Source organism: Lepidochelys olivacea (genome assembly GCF_965140295.1).
Source record: "Lepidochelys olivacea isolate rLepOli2 genome assembly, chromosome: 1".
NCBI lineage: Eukaryota > Metazoa > Chordata > Testudines > Cheloniidae > Lepidochelys > Lepidochelys olivacea.
The window spans coordinates 261,940,659-261,962,665 of record NC_140411.1 but is presented as its reverse complement, the minus strand read 5'-3'; the positions used below and the strand labels follow the sequence as shown (position 1 = coordinate 261,962,665).

At 43.1% G+C, this 22,007-nt stretch overlaps 1 protein-coding gene across 4 annotated transcripts in view; it reads right to left on the bottom strand.

Moving 5' to 3' along the window:
* Window positions 1-413: 413 nt before the first annotated feature.
* EP300 (EP300 lysine acetyltransferase) overlaps window positions 414-22,007 on the bottom strand; it is a 130,613-nt gene continuing 109,019 nt past the window's right edge. For 2 of the 4 annotated variants that reach the window (XM_084616715.1, XM_084616716.1), the window contains exons 21-32: window positions 21,707-21,763; window positions 20,216-20,293; window positions 18,805-18,872; window positions 15,860-16,010; window positions 15,161-15,307; window positions 14,530-14,643; window positions 12,817-12,982; window positions 11,944-12,108; window positions 10,974-11,048; window positions 6,231-6,392; window positions 5,480-5,761; window positions 414-3,765 (exon numbers count right to left, since the gene is read on the bottom strand). In XM_084616715.1, the coding sequence (XP_084472841.1) occupies window positions 1,516-3,765; window positions 5,480-5,761; window positions 6,231-6,392; window positions 10,974-11,048; window positions 11,944-12,108; window positions 12,817-12,982; window positions 14,530-14,643; window positions 15,161-15,307; window positions 15,860-16,010; window positions 18,805-18,872; window positions 20,216-20,293; window positions 21,707-21,763 (3,715 nt within the window). In that variant the 3' untranslated portion in view covers window positions 414-1,515. The remainder of the gene's footprint in view (window positions 3,766-5,479; window positions 5,762-6,230; window positions 6,393-10,973; window positions 11,049-11,943; window positions 12,109-12,816; window positions 12,983-14,529; window positions 14,644-15,160; window positions 15,308-15,859; window positions 16,011-18,804; window positions 18,873-20,215; window positions 20,294-21,706; window positions 21,764-22,007) is intronic. The other 2 variants (XM_084616717.1, XM_084616718.1) reach the window with 1 other exon arrangement.

Sequence of the window (22,007 nt, the reverse complement as noted above, 5' to 3'; positions counted from 1 at the left end):
ACAGGAATGTGGTCTTTCAATTTTGTATCACCCAAGCAGAAGTTTGGGTTTCATATTAAGGAGCGGCCTGTGGAACTTAAGATGCTAACCTAGTCAAACACACCAACTGGAACCCATCAGGCTGGGATGGCAGCTGTGTAATGGAGGGGGACCATGTCTTGTTTTGGTAAATTACAGAGTGAGCAGATACAATTACAGAGTCTTACCAAAATGTGCATTTCTAATGCTAATTATAAACAACCCCAGACTGTAAATTTGCTTTAAAAAAATGACAAAAACAAATGTATATTAAATAATTCTCCAACTTCTGACCACCAAAAGTGTAAGCAGCATATACTCCGCTGTCCTCACCATTTTAAAAATAAGCACCATAGGTGGGAGAGAGGAGAAGGGAAGCAGTAAAAAGCAGGCTGTCTGTCTCACACAGTTTATTTAACAATAGGTAATAAGAAATCAATTTTAACAGTCTATACAGTGATCGAAAGTTCGTATTTATAAGTAATCAACCTTAATTGCATGATTTACAACATTTGAGGGTTTTTTGCTTTCTATTTTCAAGTTTTACAGAAAGTGGAAGAGGGTGGGGAAAGAGGGGAGAGAGAGAGAGAGAAAGCAAGCATAAAGAAGAAACCCCAGGGACTTTTCTCAGGTTAAAATCATCCTCTCGGAATTGTTTCTTACCCTCTTTTTTATTTTTTTTCCTTTGTTAGATGTAAAAATAACAAAAAAATTCTTTCAAGAAAACAGAAACCACAATATATATACTACATCCATTTGGCAGCTGCCCCTGTGTATTTGCAAAAATGTTGTACAAATTATTTTAATACTTGAAGTTTTTTTTTAAGCTCAGACTCTTGTATAGAAAATTCTTGGAGGACAAAAGTAGACTTCAGGAGGGGACTGGGTTATTTAATATTTTTACATTTTTTCAAAGAATTGACATCTTTCCAACCAAAGAGGAAAAAACTGGTATTTATTTTTAATATATATTTATATATATGTAATGTATTTTTAAAGCAACATTAACCCCTTTTGTCCTCCGGTTTTAGGAAATGTTCTCCTGTGGGTTTTTTGCAGTGATGAAGAAAAACCAGAATAGGGAAAATGTTAACCATCTGCCTCAGTAAATAATAACTATCAATATTACATATTTTCATTAATTTAAAAAAAAAATAAAACCTATTGGAGGCATGAGAAGGGGGCCAATTTAGTCAGCGGCCAAAAGACCACCCTTTTCCCCTCCACTTCCCAACGCACGCATGCGAGGAAAAACAAGAAAAAGGACTGGTTATGATTCCAGCCATAACAAAAATATATTCTTTGTATTCTATTGTCCCTCAGGTTTATTTTGTTGGTTTCTTGTTTTTAAAACCACAAACTACTGCTGCAGAGTTCGGATGTGTTCCAGGGAAAAATGTTGTTTTAGCTAAGAAAGATTCAAAAAAATTCGTCTTCAGTACAAAAAGTCTTGAGAAAATAAGTTTTTTTTTTTGCTCCCAAAATGCTACAATGTGTCTAGTGTATGTCTAGTGTACTCTGTGAAAGGTTTGAATTCAAGTCTGAGTTATCGGAGCTGAGCCCCAGTTCCGTGGCGCTTGTACCATGGAGGCCTGCCATGCCTGGATTGCCAGCAAGCTGAGAAAGCATTGCACTCTGGTCCGGGCTGGCAAAGTGCCCCTGATCCATGGGGTTAGCCTGGGCAGCTACCAGTCCTGGATGTGGGGAGCTGGTCTGCGGAGAGACATGGTGTGGAGAAGGTTGAGGTTGCATCCGAGGGGAAGGGCTGGAATGGGGGGGCTGGGACTGGGGTCGTGGTGAGGGTACAGGCTGTGGAGAACGCACTTGATTGGTGAGCGATGAAGGGATCTGCTGGCCCTGTAAGTGTGGGGACTGGGCCTGACTGGGGAGCATGTGCTGTTGGGGGCTCATAGGGTTGGGCTGAGCTGGGGATCCCATTTGCTGCTGAAGTAGCCTCTGCTGGAAAGCCTGCTGCAAACTGGCTCCTGTCTCTGCACTCATTGCCTGTGGAAGCTGGCTCATTTGTCCCATAGTTCCTTGCTGCATCTGTTGCATATGATGCTGCATCCTTTGCTGTTGCTGCTGCTGCTGCTGCTGCGCATAACCGACACCCTGGGGCTGCTGAAACTGATTATGGTTGGCCATCCCGGGCCCCAACCCCGGGCCTGCTCCTTGCTGCTGCTGCTGCTGATGGCGCTGCTGCTCCATCATCTGCTGCCGTCTCATTAGAAGATCCCGGAATTGCGGAGACATCCCAGAGTGATTCATGTTCATCGGCTGTGCCTGAGGGTTCATCCCACCCATGGCCTGCTGAGGCTGCTGCTGCTGCGTCTGTTGGGGCATGCTGGGCCTTTGGACCCCGGCCTGCATGGGGTTCATATTTTGCATGGCTGGGTTTGGGTGCACCCCTCCTTGCTGCCCTTGCATGGCTGGCTGTGGTTGAAGCCCTGGCTGCCCCTGTGGCATTCCAGGCTGCCCTGGCATACCTTGTGGATTTTGAGACACTGCATACTTGGCGGCCCTCTGCTTGATGAAAGCAGCCAGTAGCTGAGGGTTGGAGTGGAGAATGTTAAGCACCTGCTGCTGCTGCATGGGGGAGCTGGGAGACCTGAGAGTCCGCAGTAAGTTTTGTAAGGCTGCCTGGGGCAGAGATGCTGGTTTTGGCTGAGGCGCACCAGGAACCTGACCCATTCCTGGCTGAGGCGCCATGTTCATAGGCTGCCCTGGCTGGGCTACTGACATCATGGATGGTCTCTGCATTCCTGGCTGGAGCTGCTGTGGTTGGGGTAACCCACTTTGGGCCCACGGTGGCTGCTGCTGGATTCCTGCTGGCCCCATCCCTTGGTCTATGTGACCGCCAGGCCCTCTGGCCATCTGGGGAGGGTTCATCCCCATTGGTGGCATCGGATTCAGTTGGGGCATCTGGTGCTGAATTGGCCTTTGGAAAATCTGAACTTGTGCCATCTGACGCTGAGTCTCTGCTGCTCGCTGGATCTGCATGGCCATTTCTACTGCAGCTGGAGGAGGACCCTGGACTGGTGGCTGAGCAGTCTGAGGTGGAGTTGGAGGAGTTATCTGGCCACCTGCTTTGCCCTGGGACACAGCACCAGGGGGTTGAGTTCTCGGCATGGTGTAGGGCGGCATAGTATTGGGAGGTGCAGGTTGGGGTTGCGAGGCAGGCTGGGGTGGTGGCTGGGGTTGTGGGGTCTGTGGTGTTGGGGGTTGCTGGCCTGTTGGAGTTGTTGGTGTGGCTGGTGTTGGTGAAGGCAATCCTTGCTGCTGACCTACCACACCGGTCCTCTGCATGCTTGCCATCCTCCTTCGGAGCATCTGGGCCTGCTGCAGACGGTGCTGAAGTTGCTGTTGGCGAAGCTTGTGTTTAATGTTGAGGCAAAAGGGCACCGGGCACTTGTTCTCCTGGCAGTGCTTAGCATGGTAGCAGCAAAGAGCAATGAGCTGTTTGCAAATAGGGCACCCTCCGTTGGTCTTGCGCTTGCAGCCTTTGGTATGTTGGACAACTCGTTTCATCTTCTGACAGGATGGCAGTGAACAGTTGGCGTTACGACACTGGCAGGCATGGACAAGGGACTGGATACAGCGCTGGATGCTCAGGCGGCGGGAGTCACCAGGGCTCTGGGTGGTTGCAGTCTGCTGGTTGTTGCTCTCATCATCTAGGCCAAGGCCCAATTTCTCCATCTTGTGGTCGTGGTTTTTAGTGTTATAACAGGTGATGCACAGGTCGTAATCCTGGAAACAGACAACATTTTGAAAATTAAACAGCTGTCTACATAACCTGGCATAATAAATATACAAATGGGGTCATGTCACTCAAGGGATATGGACTGTGATTGGGGGAGGGGGAAAAATTGGCCTTTTTTGATTATAAAGCCGGAAGGGACCATTGTGATCATCTAGTCTGACCTCTTGTGTAACACAGGACATACCACTTCCCTGGATTAATGTCTATTCAACTAGACCACTATTTTTAGGAAAACAGTCTTGATTTCAAAGTTTGCTGTGATGGAGGATCCATCACAATCCGTGCTAAATTGTTCCAATGGCTAATTACTGTCACTTAAATTGGCATCTTATTTCTAGTGAAGATTTCTCTAGCTTCAACTTCCAGGCATTGGATCTCATATCTTTGCCTGCTAAATTGAAGGGCACTCTCATCACATTTCTGTTCTCCACATAGGTAGCTCTAGACTGATCAAGTCACCCCTTAAACATCTTTTCGTTAAGCTCAATAAACTGAGCTGCTTGTAAGCATATTTTCCAATCTTTTATTCATTCTTGTGGCTCTTCTCTGAACCCGCTCCAATATATCACTTTCCTTCTTGAATTGTGGATGGTAGAACTGAATACAATATTCCAGCAGCCCCACCAGTGCCAAAGAGAATAAAACTCCCTCTGCTTCATATTCCCATTTATACATCCAAGGGTCACACTAGCTCTTTTGACCACAGCATCGCACTGGGAGCTGATGTTCAGATGATTATCCACCATGATGCCCAAGTCTTTTTCAGAGTGATTGCTTCCCAAGATAGTCCCCTATGACCAGTGACGGCCATTATTTACCACTCTCCCAGTCTTTGGATCATCTGAAAAGTATCACTAATAATTTTATATTTTCCTTTCAGGTAATTTATAATGTCCTCTGTGCCCAGGTATTGGCAGAAGTCCAAACAAGTAACAGTGAAAAGTGTGTGGGCAAAACAGTATCTGACATTTATACAGACCAATAGCCATGGCTTGGAAAACCTGTTTGCCCTGAGCCAGTAGAAATCTCACCTGACCAAGTGGGGTCAGGGGACCACTGGCTCCTTCCCCAGAGGGAAGGAGAAGCTCAGGGAACAGAGTAGCCACTCATCTGCTTGCTCTTCTTCAAAAGAGGAGTGGGGCACAATAGTGCCACTTCTTTAAGAAGGGGAGAGGGAGGAGCAGATTGCTTTTCCCAGTGAGCAAGGGGAGCACAAAGCAGAGGGGCCACATGGAGAACAGATGGGAGGTAAAGGGGCTTTGAAATTCTGAGGAGGACAGAAGTCCTGCCAAATGGTAGGGGGCCTGGTATTCCTAAAATTAGTTAAGAAAAGAAAACTACCAGAATTCACTAACTCGAGAACCCAGAATTTGGTTATTTAGGTGTATGTGGGAGGCAGAATGTCAAATTATATTTGCAGTTTCTCAGAACTGAATTTAGGGCACAGTCAGTTTACTGGTGGAGGAGTGAAGATTTAAATGAAATAGGCATGGTTAAAGTGATTGTAGCCTTTGGGGGCATACAGCAGCACAGCTACTTTTCACTCAGGCTAGCACACTTAACACCCCCCATTCCAAACTGTCACAATGTAGACTGGACAGACATTGCTATGAATGTAGGTTTAGAAGTGACTTTAGGTGAAGAGTCTCCTTAACCTTGGTGCCCAGAGCTAGCAGGGAAAAAACACCTTATTAGGCATACCTCACAGACAGTGCAGTGCCATCTGGTCTCTACATGATGCTTGCATTCATTGCAGGTGTAAACAAAGCGGTCCTGGCTCTGGGTATGCAGCTCCACTAGCATGCACATGGTTGACCACTGAGCTCTTCGTAGCGAGGAGAACTCCAGGTGCTTGTCTCTAGCAAGGGTGAGGAAGGCATCACGCCCGTCCATCAAGTCACATGGAATGAGTGGGTCAGGCTCAACAATGGGAGGCAGGGAGTTCGCTGCAGGGCCAGCGATGAGACGGATCACAAAGAAGACCTGAAAAGTAAAGCAGAAGTTAAAATCAGCAGTTGACCAAGAGGCCATCAACCTTAACTACATGGTAAATGTCATTTCATGACTACTGATGTTAGCATGCTGTGATGGGTGGGATGGCTTTGCATCAAGCAGACTACTTGCATGGGTCATGAAGGAATTTCCACTTCTGCACATATAACACTACATAATTCACCAAGTGCACTATGCCCCCCCCCCGCTTTCCTCTGATGCAAATACCGACCACTGAACTAAATGGGCCCATGGTCCAATCTGGCACAGCAAAGACTTTTACTTATGAAAGTTCTCTACACAGCACAACTGTGATCTGTATTTATCCCCATAGCCCTGATGGGAAAGCGTCTAGATGGGGATTCCATCTACAAATACGTACTCTTACTAAATTCTATATTCAGTGTTTGTGCACTTGGCTGTTCAAACAGTAGATACTTCTCAATCCAACGGCTTTTACCTCTTTGTGCTTCTCCATAGTGGCATACAGCTTCTGGGAGAGATCGTTGGAGACATTGGGCATGCCAGGCTTCTTCTTATTGCCACGACTTAAGCTGCTCTTGTTTTTACTTGTCTTCTTATTATTCTTCTTTTTGGCATTTTTGCTGTCTCCCTTACTCACCTGCCAGAGAAGCCGATAACTTTGAATTTGTAGAATAATAAGAGGCATTTAGGTGCCTCTGACAATTATTTAAAAAGACAGTAAATCAGTATATCAAAATTTAAAGCACTTTATTAGGCTAGCACCTCCAGTCATTGGAGAACTATAAGAAAAGCTTTCACAATTTACTAAGAAGCTAGGAAAATGTTCTTACCAACTGTCCTGGAAGTTTGAATTAATTTGATCAGAGTCATTCCAAAGATGCTAGAGTGGCAATATAACCATCTAAAAAGTATTTGAAGAGTGTAAACACCCAAAAGAGATATTTGTTTAGGTTGGACTGAAGGGGTAAAACAGAGAAAAGGGATAAAATTAATCAAAGACGGCCAATCAGAAAAAGGTTCTCTAATGGTGAGCTTTATTAGATTGTGGAATCATCTCCATGGAATGTAACAAACAACCTTGATACATTTAAAGCTGGAGAAGTCACTGAAGAACACATAAGGAATGATAGTGCACTGTCCAGAGACCTGGGGAAGGAGTAGACAGTTCAAGTGACTTTAAGGACTCTCTGATTTCTGTTATCTTCCCACCAACAAAGCCTCCCTAACCACTTATTCCGGCTTAACTCATCTCCCTAGACTGCCTCCAACGGAGGTTTATACCAAGTTTTGTCTTTATGTCCAAGAAATGGGATTTACTCCCACTTTGATCTTGATTAACATGTGTATTTGAGGATAATGGAAGCTGCAAGGGGTGACAATTTCAATTGAAACTGACAAAAGTCAGTTTCATTTCTAGTCTAGTGTGATCACAGCTCACTAATGAGTAGTCATGCCTTCTAGTCCCTTTTGTAGATGCTTTTTATGTACTTTATGTGAGAAATTGGGTATGGGAATACAGACTTTAAACTTTATTTCTTCAGTGGGTTTTATTCTGATAAACTTTAAAGTAACTTTGTCAAGATGAAAATTTCCAAAAAGAAGCTATTTGATATAATCCCCAATTCCTAAATAAAGATTACTAAACTGTCTTGTTTGCAAGAAGAAAGGTGAGATCTGGCCCTAAGATATTCACACTTATTTGGTGCTGAACCTTCCATAAACTGCTGGCATAATGCCATCTCAAGACCCTTTCACCTGGACAAGGCCATGTCAGCTTCTTTAGAAGCGTATTTGATATTTTTGGTGGTGTCGGGATGTTCCCTGAATGAAAAAACTGCACACTTATAAAAAAAATTGCTGGTTTCAGCAAGACTCACTCTCTCTTCCCTCCCCCCGATGCTAGCCAAAAAGATGACCTAACTCAAACACAATCATATCAAGCGGCATGGCTTCAAGGGAAGACTCATCTGCTTTGTCCAAAGGCCTTGGAGGAAGGTGCTGCAAGGCGGCACAGGAATACCATAAGAATTAAGGATAAGACTGAGAAGTCTTGCCTTTAGGATCAGCAAGCCACCTGAGGAAAGACTAAAGTTCTAGAATCCCAAGACTGATCACCTCTGGGGGAGGACGTCACATCATCAACAAATATGCCGGGCTTTGGCCAGTCTACCTGTATGTGAAAAAGCCTGCTAGCAAGCAGCACTGTCAGCAACATCGCTGTCTGGCCCCATGACTGCAGTTCCCGCTTCTATTTCTGAAGAGCCTAGAATACTACGCAAACCCTCTGTTATCCTAAGTATCTTTTCCCTTTTTCTATTTTTGTCTTTTACTTTTATTAGCTGGGAGACATCCCAGCCTTTTTCATTCTTTAATTTTAGGGTGTAAAAAAGTAGCTAAGTACATGAGCATCAGTCAAGTAGACCCTGGGAAGCTGCCAGAAAGTAAGTTCCACAGGCTTAAATAACCCTACAACAAAGTCTCAAAAATACTCATTAAAGCAACCTCAGTCTTCCGAGTCCTAAGCAATTTAAAACTGACAGCTGTAAACTAGGGTATGTAAACTGCTAAGTCAGGGTTGTCAGACTTCTGCTTATCAAAGTATTCTGTAGAGACCTGTATTTTAGTTGCTTTTTTTTTTTTTTGAAGGGGGTGGGAGGGAGGGAGGGAGGATTAGCTACTACTAATTGAATTGAACTGAACTAAGAGAATTGAAATCTAAAGAGGAAGCTTTTATTTGGTTGTGGTTTAGAAATTATACAATTTGTTTTCAGTATCAAATATTTAACCAGATCCAAGTTCAGACTGACTAAATCTTGGTAAAATTCTTAGTTGGTGTTTATAACTGAACTGACAGCCACCTCTGTAGATCCCTTCTTTGGATTTATAAGGACTAATTATTTGTTGAATTAATCTGATGATTTGACTAATTTGATCATTTAATTCAAATCTACTAACTTGTTGATTTAGCCTTGATTGATCTTTTTGCTTTAGCCTTAGTTTCAGTGATATGCTTTCTTGATTTTCATAGCTTCAAAAAACCAACCCAAACAAGGATCCAGAATATCCTGGGTGGATATTAGCTGGTCAAGTTAAACCCTGATCTCCCTCAATTGATCTTAGACTCTTACAACTTTTAGACCATCTTTGTTAGAGATTGAAAGACTACATAACCGCAGAAATTCACGACTGGAATGTTAAATGAATGGTTATAATCTATTCAGGAAGAACTGAATGGGCAAAAGGGGAGAAGGAGGGGCACCCTATGTTGAAAATGGCATTACCTGTTTCTGAGTCACTCATAACTTGGACAAAAGTGATCCTGAATGCTCATACATCAATATCCTAACAGATAAAGCACACATGGGGTATCAGTTGGTGTCTTCTACAGACCACCAAATCACACAAGGGAACAGGATGACTGCCTCCTTATCTACCTCTCTATGATCTGTAGGGGGGCGGAAAAAAACTGATCATGGGGGACTTCAATTTGAGTGACATATGCTGGAGGTCTTATGCTGCGAGTACTAAAAACATCCTTGGAATTTCAAATCATCATAGATGTCAATTTCCAAACTAAAAAATGTTGCAAGCCGACCTGGGCGAATTATTTATTAGACCTCGTCTTAACAGAAAAAGAGGAATTGATCACAGAACTAAAAAATAATGGTAGCTTAGGTATAAGTGATCATGACTTGATCCCATTTATAATATGCAAGCAGAATAAAGGCCAGACCAGTTTTTATCTATCTCTCTCTCTCTCTCTCTCTCTCTCTCACACACACACACGGTGCTGATTTCACAAAGTTGAACACAATTATGAGCCAACTCAGCTGGGAGGAAGAATTTAATCTGAAAAATGTGAATGACAGTTCAGAATCATTTAAGAACACCTTACTAGATGCATAGAAAGCCACAATTCCACAATCGAGGAACAAGGCTGTACTGTGTAAAAAACCGATCTGATTGAGAGAGGAAATGAAGGCAGCTGTAAAAAATATATAACAAACGGAAGGAAGGGAAAGGTGATAGAAATGAATATATATCAGAAGTTAGGAATTGTTGAAAATTGATAAGGGAAGCCAAGGGGCACAAGGAGAAATCTATGGCCAGCAGAGATAAGGACAATAAGGACTTGTAAAAATGTTTTAGGGACAAAGAATCCGGACAATGATATTGGTCCATTACTACATGGAAATGGTAGAATCATTAAGAATAATGCAGAAATGTCAGAAGTATTCTTTCCATTCCACTAGTACCTCTTGAGGATGTTAAACAGGAGCTACTGAAGTGAGACATTTTAAAATCAGCAGGTCCCGATAACTTGCATCCAAGAGTTTTAAAAGAGCTGGCTGAGGAGCTCAATAGACTATTAATGACGTTCTTCAATAAGGCCTGGAGCACTGGGGAAGTTCTAGAAGAAAGTTAATGCTGTGCCAATTTTTAAGAAGGGTAAACAGGATGATCCGGGTAATCACAGGCCTGTCAGGCTGACATCAATCCCAGGCAAGATAATGGAGTGGCTGATAATTAGTAAAGAATTAAAAGAAGGTAATGTAACAAATGCAATTCAACATGGGTTTATGGAAAAACAGATCTTGTCAAACTTGGTATATTTTTTATGGGATTACAACTCTGGTTGATAAAGATAGTAGTGTTGACGTAATAAACTTCTGCAAGGCATTTGACTTGGTAACATGACATTTTGATTCAAAAACTACGACAAATTAACATGGCACACATTAAATGGATTAAAAACTGGATAAATGACAGGTCTCCAAATATAACTAAACAGGGAATCATCATCTAGCAGGTGCATTTTCGGTGGGGTCCTGCAGGGACTGTTATTGGCCCTACGCTATTTAACATTTTTATCAATGACCTGGACGAAAACATGAAATCATCACTGATAAAATTTGCAGATGACAAAAACTGGGAACAGGTCAATGATTCAGAGCAATCTGGATCACTTGATAAACTGGGCACCAGCAAACAATATGCATTTTAATATGGCTAAATGTATACATCTAGGAACAAAGAATGTAGGTAATATTTAAAGGGTTGGGGACTCTATCCTGTGAAGCAATGACTGAAAAAGATTTGAGGGTCATGGTGGATAATGAACATGAGCTCCCAGTGCAACACTGCAGCCAAAAGAGCAAATGCAAGCCTGGGATGCATAAACAGGGGAATCTTGAGTAGAGTAGAGAGGTTATTTTACCTCTGTATTTGGCACTGGGTGCGACTGCTGCTGGAATACTGTGTCCAGTTCTGGTGTCCACAATTCAAGAAGAATCTTGATAAATTGGAGAGGGTTCAGAGAAGAGCCACGAGAATGATTAAAGGATTAGAAAACATGCCTTATATAGTGATAGACTCAAGGAGCTCAATCTATTTAGCTTAACAAAGAAAAGGTTAAGGGGGTGACTTGATTACAGCCTATAGTATTTACATAGGGAACAAATATTTAATAATGGGCTCTTCACTCTCGTAGAGGAAGGTGTAACATGATCCAATGACTGGAAGTTGAAGCCAGACAAATTCAAACTTGAAACAAGGTGTAATTAACCATTGGAACAATTTACCAAGGATTGTGGTGGATTCTCCATCACTGACAATTTTTAAATTAAGATTGGATATTTTTCTAAAAGATCTGCTCTGGGAATTATTTTAGGGAAGTTCTATGGCCTGGGTTATATAGGAAGTCAGACTAGATGACCAGAGTCATCCCGTCTGGCCTTGCAATCTATGAAAAACGTCAGTCATGGACTCACTGTTACGCTCATTCTGCACTACACAGCACTCTCATAGCAATTAAGACAAACCAAGGCTAAAGTCCAGTGACACAATGTGTCCACCTGAATCTGAAGATAAACTGGCTGAGAATAGTTTCTAAGGCTCCCACACAATGATTTTCTGGCTCCCAATTAAGTAGAATGATAGCAAGAATTCAACTTACAGGTAGGGAAACAGGAGGGGGAAATGGGCACCATCTGGGAAAGCGGGAGAGCTGAGTCTCAAAATAAACATGCATTTTAGATAAGCCTAAAGACAGTTATTACCACCCCCAAATGGAAGTTTTAAGTCTTAACAACATTTAATTCTGCACCAGGGACCTAGGGAAACTAAGTGAAGATATAAGAAAAGATGGAGAAATATCATGAAGAGTTAGGTAAAAGGAGTCTCCTTACATCCGTGCTCTCATTACTAGTGTTCTCTTCTCTCTTCCGCTCTTCCTCCTCTTGTTCTAGTTCCTTAATGCTCTCCTCCAGCACGTTGGGCCAGAAGTCCCCTTCAAAGTAAGGCAGCTCTTTTGCACTTGTTAGACGATCTTCTGTTGCCTGCTTAAAAATATCCTACAAAAACATACAAACCCGGTTATAGCTATCATAACTATCCAAATGAACCAGGGCACCCTATTCTCAGACACAGCAAAAAAAGCACTGAAGACACATTTAGTGGTGCTTCAATTATGGATAGTTTGGGCCGATGATTCAGGCATTTAGTCCCCACAGGAAAAAAACCCCATTAGTAGCTCAGTAGACTGCTAGCCAGTCACTACAAGCCCCACATTTATTAGATAGAGCAGCAATATCCCAACACTTCCTACAGCCCTTGATCTCAAGTTAACATAAACCTACAGACTTTAGGTCCTTCTAACTCCATCAGCAGCCCAACCCTTTATGTTGGGTTTCTTTTTTTTTAAATCGCTAAAATATCCCCAAAAGATTAACTCTGTTCTTCATACTGACAGTCCCATATTGGCTGTTGTTCTCTAGTATTCTCATGGCCTGTATCTTTGATTTTCTATTTCTTTGGGAGCAAAGGAAGGTGTGACATTACCGCATACCTCTTTTACTAAAATGGCTTCAAAAGATGCGTGGTTTAGATAGGATTTACTTATTTTAACCCCAGACTGCTAAATACTCAATCCAGTTCTAAAACACAAGTTAATGCCTTACAAATTTCTTTGAATAATCCTACATTGTAGGGCAAGCAGTGGGAAGAGAACCAAAACAGACTGCTCATGAAATCCTACTGAATCTAATTTACAATTAACCAACCTTGTAGTCATGGACAATGCGCTCCGACACAGATTTGTCCAGCATCTTTTTATACCACTCTTGCAGTCGCTTGGGCTTGGGTATCTTCTGGTCAGGAGGATGGCAATGGAAAATATAGTCATCTCCTTCACTAGGCGGGCAGGCCCAGATATGTCCAGTTGTATATCTATCGTTGTAAAAAACATCAATACATCAGGATGCTGATGTGTATCACTAGGGTCTTCTATTCCTTTCAGCCACAAGGTGGAGCCAGCACAAAGCCTGCTGGTATTACAAGATGGACAACTACTGCAATCCTCTTCCTGATCTAAATTCTAGAGCTGTCACTATATATAAGCAATGGATACTGTTAATAAAAACACTGAGTTGTATTCTGATTGGCACATGCATACAATATAGGCATGCATATTTTTACTAATTAATGCACAGCCCTATTCTGTGCAGCAAAAAAGCATTTCCCCCCCATCTACAGGTAAAATCGCTAAAGCCTGACATACGCTTGCAACTGTCATCTACCAACTGCATTACAATTAGATGAGAGAAGTGTAAATTCTCAGAGCAAAGAAACGGAACATTTCAACACTAGGAGCCAGGATTTTCCTTCCCCAGCAAGACAGATGAGCTGCCTACCAGCAGATGAGATCCAAAAACTAACTTGTCTTCTGAAACCTACTTTACTTTCCCAGCATTGATTCCTTTCCCTCTGCCTTCAAGCCCAATTAAAGGAAGAAAATTCCTCTATACCTGGGAGTTCTCCCAAGTATATTTCCTCTATAGCTCCTAAGGAGCATGTCTTTCAGTACCATAAAACCTGAAATCATCTAGAAAGTAATAACTGTGAAAGGCTATAGGACCACAAAGCCAAATTTGCCCTCAGTTCCTTTCCCTCTATTGGTAATTTGAAAGATTCCCAAAACCAGGGAAAGGAGAGTAGACAATATGCTCAGAATTCCAGTTATAAGTACTCTTCCTCGCTTCACTGAGAACAGCCTCTGCAGATCCCCCATCCCACTCTAGAGCCTTGTCTTCACAACCACTTAAGTCAATGTAAGTTACATCGCTCCAGGGTATGAAAAAGCCACTCCCCAGCGACGTAACTTGCATAGATTTAAGGTGGTGTCTACACTGTGCTATGTCGGTGGGAGATGCTCTTCGCCGACATAGCTTCCACTTCTCGTTGAGGTGGATTAATTACATTGACAGGAGAGCATGCTCTCATTAATGTGTGCATCTTCACCAGATGTGCTAAATCGCACTGGTGCCGATTTAGCATGGTAGTGAAGACAAGCCTTGGGAAACTTAGCTAGCAGCAGTCCTCCCCTCCCGAAAATGAGCACCTGACATCACCCATAAACACAGAAAGCAGCATGAAGTGAAGGTGTGGACTGAGCTTCATATAGCAGTTTTACAGACACTGGGATAAGGAAATTCCTTGGTGGGAACGTAGCATAATACATGGGGCCTGCTTCTAAGGTCTTTTACACCTCTAAAAAAACTGCTCCACAAGTCTCTGCAGAGAAACCACAATCTCACTGCAGTGTCATATCCCCTTCCTCCTCCTAAACCCATGGTTTTGTTGCCCCTTCCATTATGTCACAGGTTGAAATTAGATGGCATGCTCTTCAGGGTAGGATCCATATCATTTTGTCTGCACTGAGAGGTGCTAGCACACTACTGGATGCTGTAAAATAGGAAGAAGGATTAAAAGCTTACCCTAATTTCTTGACATATTCTAGGTATCCAATTAATATTTCATGATAGACAGCAGTCCTCAAGCATTTAGGGCGGAAGAAATGAACACTGTCAAGGTAAGATATGTATACTCGCCTAGGCAAAGATGGGGGAAAAAAAAATACATGACATTACAGAACAGAAGGCCAGAAGTATTTCACAGCATTTATATACATTAATCCATGGTATTTTCGGTCCTTGAAGTACCTAATGCACAAGCCACTGTCTTCAAAGGCTACGGGTCCCATCTACCTCCAGGAACTCACATTCCTTTACATCACCTCTGGTTTCCAAATTTGACCTCCCCCTCTCTCTAGAACAGTCTGCTCCCTCTTCCTCACTGATTCCTTGTTTCTTTACAAACTAGACTCCAAAATCCTGCTGCTGGAATACCATAACCAAATGCCCATTCTGTCACCTACCTATCTTCAACTCCTTCTTACTATAACCATATTGCTGTAACTGTTTTGTGTTGGGATATACTATTATGAATAACAAAATTTAATTATGCTGCATTAAAGTTTTAAATCTGGGACTTCAGAAGGTTTATCCCACTGAGATTTCAGAGCAAAGTAAAATTTAACCTCCCTTGACTGGCACTGCAGTTCCTCACCTCTGATTGGGCGGGGGGCAATCTGAGCCATACTCCTGTACATGCATACCGAAGAAGCACAAGTCTACACCATCTATCTCCTCAAAAGCAAACAGGGCTTTTGTTCGATAAGGGAAGGACTCTGCCATCTCTCCACTGTCTACAAACCTGCAGATATCATAAGATAAAGAGGAGAGTAATAAATACTTTCATTCCATCAGGACAGAGAACACCACATGGTGATACATAAAGATAGTAATTAAGACAGGATTTGCAACGCATGGTCAGAGCCATTTGTCACAGGCAATGGGAAAGCAAACACTAACAACTATATCCCAGAGAAGGAAAAGTGTCCCAAGTTATCCTGAAAGTTTGTTCACTTTTCATCTCAATCTTTCTGGAGTGGAGGGATTTTAGTGTTTACATAAAGGACAAAACTAGAAAGCAACAAATACAAATAATCAAAGCTACAATACAATGGAACACAGCTTTGTTTTAAAATTGTTTAGTTTTAATCTCCAGAACTTTAATATACTTCATGCAATTTAATATAAGTGGGTGTGACATCACTGACAGCCAATCAAGAAAGCTGTGTTGGTGGTGTTCTGAATACTAGACACACTTTGCAGTTGCCAAATAGCAGCAAATGTAGAAAACTCAAACACCTATCTTTTGGGATGATGCTGGGAGCAGGCAACATTAGGACTTGAAGGGATGTACCTTGCTTTCATTCCAGGTTTTACTTCTACAGTTTTGTCAGAGGCATGAACCACCCTGACTGTGACCTCTCCTGACTCAGGGTGATTCTGTCTTCTCAGAAATTCGTTCACTCTGTTCTCCAAGAAGGTACCCAGCCTTGTAGATGGCAACCCTGCACAAACAATAAAACTCTTAACATATGCATAACTGGAATTTCAAATTCTATTTCTCTATTCATGTATTAGATTTGAGTGAGGGCACTGGCAGAATGGGCCAAGGACCAGAGTAAATCGGAGGTGCTGCCTGTGGAAGTTTCAGGCTGCCTATCCCTGTCAGGTTCTAGCCGATACTGTCCATACCCTCATTCTCTTGAAGAGAAATTCGCACTTTTTGGACAAATAAAAACCCCTTCTAAATAGAACGATTCCATTTATATCCACAAGGATTACAGTCATCTCTCCTTTCAAACAAAACCTAAACAAAGGAAGAGCAAGTATACAAGGCATCTGAAGGAGTATCTGAAACTGATAGTCCACGTAAGAACACAAAGAGGCCTCAATCTCTTTTTGAGCCTGTAGATACTCCTGCAAATATTAACAGTTTCTTGTCCACAGCCTCCCATTTTCACATTTGGCACATCCTTGAAAATCCCCACTGCACAACAGCATTGAGAGTAAAATTTGTAAGTAAGTAACTGGAAACCCCAGCTAATTAAACAAAATTGGAAGCAGCCCTCCCATTCCTCACAGTGTTCTCAGTAAATCCAGGACACGTGGATTATGGAAAAAGCATACAGATGGTCTAACTTGAAGCACTAGTCTCAAAGTGGGTTGGTTTCCATTTTATGAGAATGCAGTTGAAGAAAAAAGCTCTGGGATGGCTAAGATGCAAACCCAACTATTTTTTCAACATTTCAAGACAATTCAGTTCTCTAAATCTCCTCCTTGCCCTTTGTCAGAAAAGCTCACTACAAAGATAGAACTTTTATACTGTGCAATTGCTAACACCCCAGTGTCAGTCAAGTTTTGTTTGGGCTGTTTTTATGAATATGAGCAAAATTAAATGCAACTATTTACTCAACTTTTAAAAATGCAATTTAAAGCTGAGTGAAAGGAGTCAGATTGAAAAGCTTTCAAAATCATCTCCGTCTAAAGAACAGACAATGACAGTACAAGCTTCCCACACTTTGCCTTCATCCTGATATCAATCCTGCCCAAGGAGAAGCCACCTCTAGTAAAGAGTGGTTTTGTTTCTGTGGTCAAAGCCAAATAGTCTGCTCTGCCAAGACTTCTAGAGGTGCCAGCTGTGGGACAATGTTCCCTCTAATTTTTGACAAGCCATGGCGCAAAAAATTTCTTCTATGCAAATATTTGAAGCAGAGTTCAAATTTGTGCGCCATAAGGCAAATGCGCCCAAGTGAGTATTTCATTTTTTGTGCATGCGATGTTTCACCATGTGCGCGGGATTTGGATCTGTGTGCGTGTGCACACGCGCACAGCTTAGAGGGAACAGTACTTCGGGGATGACTTGAATGTATTGTCTTCACATTTAAGCAAGACAGCAATCATAGAGGAGCCACTCCCCAACACTAGTAATATTAGTGACTGAGGTAAAAGGCTCTGTATCCCACATTAACAGTCCCCATAACCATTACATTAGTAACAGGGCCGGATTAATCTTTTGTTGACCTGGCACAAAACATATTTGTGGGCCCCTATGGGGGCTTTGGAGCAAGAGGCCGGCTGGGGGCAAGGCATGGCGTGGGCGACCCCACTCTGCCCAGTGTGAAGGCAGTGTTTACTAACTGGCAGTTGCCAGATGCACACTGGCCCGCCGATCCCTGTGCTGCCAAGGTGCCCCTTCCCCGTGCGGGTCCATGCTGTACCACACAACCACCCCACCGAGCACCTCCCCTCCCCCCCCCCCGCAGTCAGCCCCATTACAATTCCCCAGCACCACACACAGACCCCTCACTGCCCAGCATCCCAACACACAGATCTCCCCCCCACCACTGCCCAGTACCCTTCCCCACAGCCCCACCACAACTACACAGCACCCCCCCCAGAACACACAAACCTCCCCCACTGCCCAGAGCCTCCTACCCCCTCACATCTCAGCATCCCCCCCCATCACAGACCCACACCCTGCCCCTGCCAGCACAGAGCAGGGATCCCCATCCCTGCCAGCACAGTGCTAGGGGTCAGGACAGCTGAAACTTGGGAGCAAAGAGTGGCCCCACTCAACCCTACCCGCCTGGTGTTGATGGTGCTCACAGTGGAGGAGACATTTCCTTGCATGGGCAATGGAGCGGTGTGGGAGAAGGGCAGCCTCCAATTTCCCCAGCCAGATGCTTCCACAAAGCAGCAGGGAGAGGAAGGCCCTGCCCCAGGGAGCCCAAAGTAGACGGTCACCAGCCTGGAGTGGCAGCTGCCTCCCCTCTGCCCCAGTCTCCACTGGCAGCTGCTGGTCAGTGACGGGGGCAGAGAGGAGCCCTCAGCCGGCCAAAAGGAGCAAGCAATGGGCTGGGAGGAGGGGCCAGGGGGTGGGGAGGGGCCAGCAGGCGGGGCCAGGGGCAGACAGAAGCCCTGGCTGGCAGGTCAAGAGGAGCGAGTGGTGGGGTGGTCGTGAGCCGGGGATAGAGAGGAGCCAGCTGCTCCGTGCACAGCGCAAGTGGAGTGGGCCAGGCCCTCTTTTGAGCATGGGCCCAGCAGCAGCCATTGTAAACATGGTACTGATTAATAAGTTGGATGTGTGCATTTTGAATAAATACTAGGGAAGTGATCTGGCTGAAATTATCTTCCCATCTCTATCCCAAAACACATGGAACCCCAGAATTTAAGTAAAAGCTTAAAATTCTTAAAATAATACAAGAGGGACAGGAAAGTTTCCCCTCTCTCCCAATACATTGTTAAGCACTTAGCTAATACACCTGAAATGTTCTCTGAACAAGTATCAGGAGGACTTACTTTTAGCAGAGAATTTGTTCTCTTTTCTGGTTCGTCCTGTTTTCTTTAAGCAGCCATCACACACAAAGCTGAAGTGGAAACGAGAAAAAGGAATGAATAACCCCATACCTAATGCTGCTAAGGTATTTTCCACTGAATGCATCCAATGAAGTGAGCTGTAGCTCACGAAAGCTTATGCTCAAATAAATTTGTTAGTCTCTAAGGTGCCACAAGTCCTCCTCTTTTTTTTTTTTTGTTAAAGGTACTCATAGTAAGATTCATGACATGGGTTTGAAACATCAGAAAGAAAACATTCTACCAGATGTTGAAGACTAGGGAACAGCCACACTGAAAATTTTGGATAAAACTGAGGACAGAAGGAAGAGAATGGCAGTAACTCTACCAGTGGAAAGTTACTGTCATCTTAACATTTGGAGCTTTTCAAGACAGAATAGGAGAAAGCTGAATGACCAGAGCATGAACACAGTTGACCTTTACAATATGGGCTTATTCCTCTGAAACCTCAGGTATTACCACTGATGGAGACAGGATCCTGCTTAGAGGAACTAATGGTCTGATATGATATAGAAAATTCTAGGATTCTAGTACACAAAGATTCCAGACAACTGTAGGATTCTTCCCCAAGCAGTTCAGGGCCAACCACCCTTATAAAAAGAGGAATAGGAGTAGCAAAATGGCAAATCCCCAAATTGTGCAATCAGAACAAACTATTTGAGTTTTTTACAGAAATTTACTTACACCAGAATTATAATTGATCATTTGTTATCTTAATCACTATAACTAGGAAATACTAATAGAATTTAAGTTTACTAAAGTCTTTTGTATTTTTGAGTTTCCTGATTAAGAAAGATCTACAGCAAGTCCAGCTAAGATAAAAATTGGAGGTTTAGACCTTTTCAGGATGTAAACCGCTCACTAGCTGGGGTCAAGAAGATACAGTCTGCCAGTTCTATTCTTCAGCGATGCAAAAGTGTTTAAACTGAAGTTTATATAACACAGAAACACATATCCCAAAGAGTAAGGAAAACAGACCAACATAAAGCAATGGCAATTTAGTAATTATGACATCAGCATTCCTGGTTAAGGACAATCATGACTTACTGAACTAATATCTAGAAGTTCTTCTTTTACATAAAGGTATCCTAGTGATCAGCAATGGTAAGAAATGCAGAACATTTTAAATCAAGACACCATCCATTATTTAAGTTTACTTGACATTGGCATGGATATTGTTTAAAATGTTAACAGCTAATGGAATGTCTCCCATTGGATCAAGTTTTTTTAGACACAGGATTTCATATTTTATATATATAAGTAATATATCAAAATATAGGTATATACACATCAACACCTGTATAGCAACCAAATGTCATCTATTCAAGCATGGAAGGAAAAACAGCAAGAAACTCACCCAGATGGCCAGATTATTTCATTATGAAGCACACAGATCTGGTGCATTTTTCTCCCACACTCTATACATTCAACAAACCTGGATGTCAGAAAATAAGTAGGGAGAGCACATTAAATCAATGACACTAATTACAGGGTTACTTAAGTTAGCAATATTTCAAAGATAAATGTTTACTAAAACTCATACCTCATGCCTTCCCTAACACAAAGAATCAAAGGGAGACAGGGACCCTGTTCCTTGAGAGTTCAGAGATTTAAGGGTGGACCGGTGTAATTTGTGCTAGATGCCTGAGATCAGAAGCAGCCTCTGAATTTTACTCTTTGGACTGCAGAGGAACTACTACAATGATGGAAGGGATAGGGTTATGAGCCACATTTCCAGTCTTTCCTTCCATGACCTTTGCCAAATTGAAAAGCAACACTGACTGATCTCAGGGTAGGCATGTGCCCCTCTGACCTAGTCATTAGAAATTAAGAGACAATTTAGCAGCTGCAATGTGGGTAGCTGAATTAGGATCTGGATTAAGGGGCTAAAAGGTGATTAAAAAAAAGCACTGGTGAGATGTAGGGGAAACAGATTGCTATCTGGTCACCACTGGCTCCAGCACCTGAATGTCCACTACTCTGTTTCTCCAGCAAGAAGGCTAGAATAGCAGCCAACTCTGTATAACCCTGTCCTTCTGGTATAGCTCCCTGCAAAGTAGGAAGGTTATAGAAACCAAGAGCAGAAAAATGCTGCTGCAGAATGATCTGATATTAATTTTGACCTCTCCATGCACTGTACCGGGGTGGCCAAACTGTGGCTCATGAGCCACATTCAGCTCTTTTACCATTGAAGTGTGGCTCGCTGAGCCCCTACCCATTCTCCACCTACCAGGGGGTAAGAGGGGAGGGAAGGAGGGGTTTGGCCCTCTGCCTTGCAGCGGGGTGTTGGGGTGGGGACTTCTGCCCTGTGAGGAGGTGGGTCTCGGGGCTTTAGCTCCACAGGGTGCACCTGCTGGGGCAGAGGGCTTCAGCAGGAGCAGGGTTGAAGCCCCGAGCCCCATGAGGTGCCTCTCACAGAGCTGAAGCCCCAAGCCCCATCAGGTGTGCCATGGCTCTTGAACTTCTGAAGACTGTTGTATGCAGCTCAGAGGGTCAGTAAGTTTGGCCACCCCTGAATTACACCAAAAGAAAGAGCTTCAAGTAGCACAGCTATCTGCATGCAGTTTTCTATCAAACATCAGAATTCAAGAAGAGTGAAATGGACTCTGCAAGTCCAGCAGTCCATAACCTCAGGATTTCATTTTCTTAGGTAGACCTGTGATGATCTGGAGTCTCAGGACAGAATGCAAAACTTGGTGCTTGCCCACCAGCCCCTGCTGGCCAACTAATGGAGCAGCATTAAGCTAAGAAAACTATGAAGTGATGGGTTTTTCCACAGGGGGTGAACAAGGAGAATGGGGATATAGATTTAAAAATAAGTAAGTTGAGTTGCCAGAGTGTTACTTACAGTTCAGGATCTAGTGTATCATTTTTCCTCTTAGAAAACTGTTCTTTGTTTATCGTACTAAGGAGAAAGAGATAGATAACTTAGTTGTGACATAAGATAAGCATTCATAGTACACTAATTTCCCACATCTTGAGCGTACCCAGGCACATTCACTGTAACTGGATTTCTTAAGTGTTTATGATGCTGTGAGGAAAGGAGTAAGAAAGAGTTCATAATGAGAGGCTGAGCACAAAGTATGTGTTTACTCCTCCCTGCGGCAAGGATGCTCTTCTATTGGAGAGTGACTACTAGTGCATGCCTC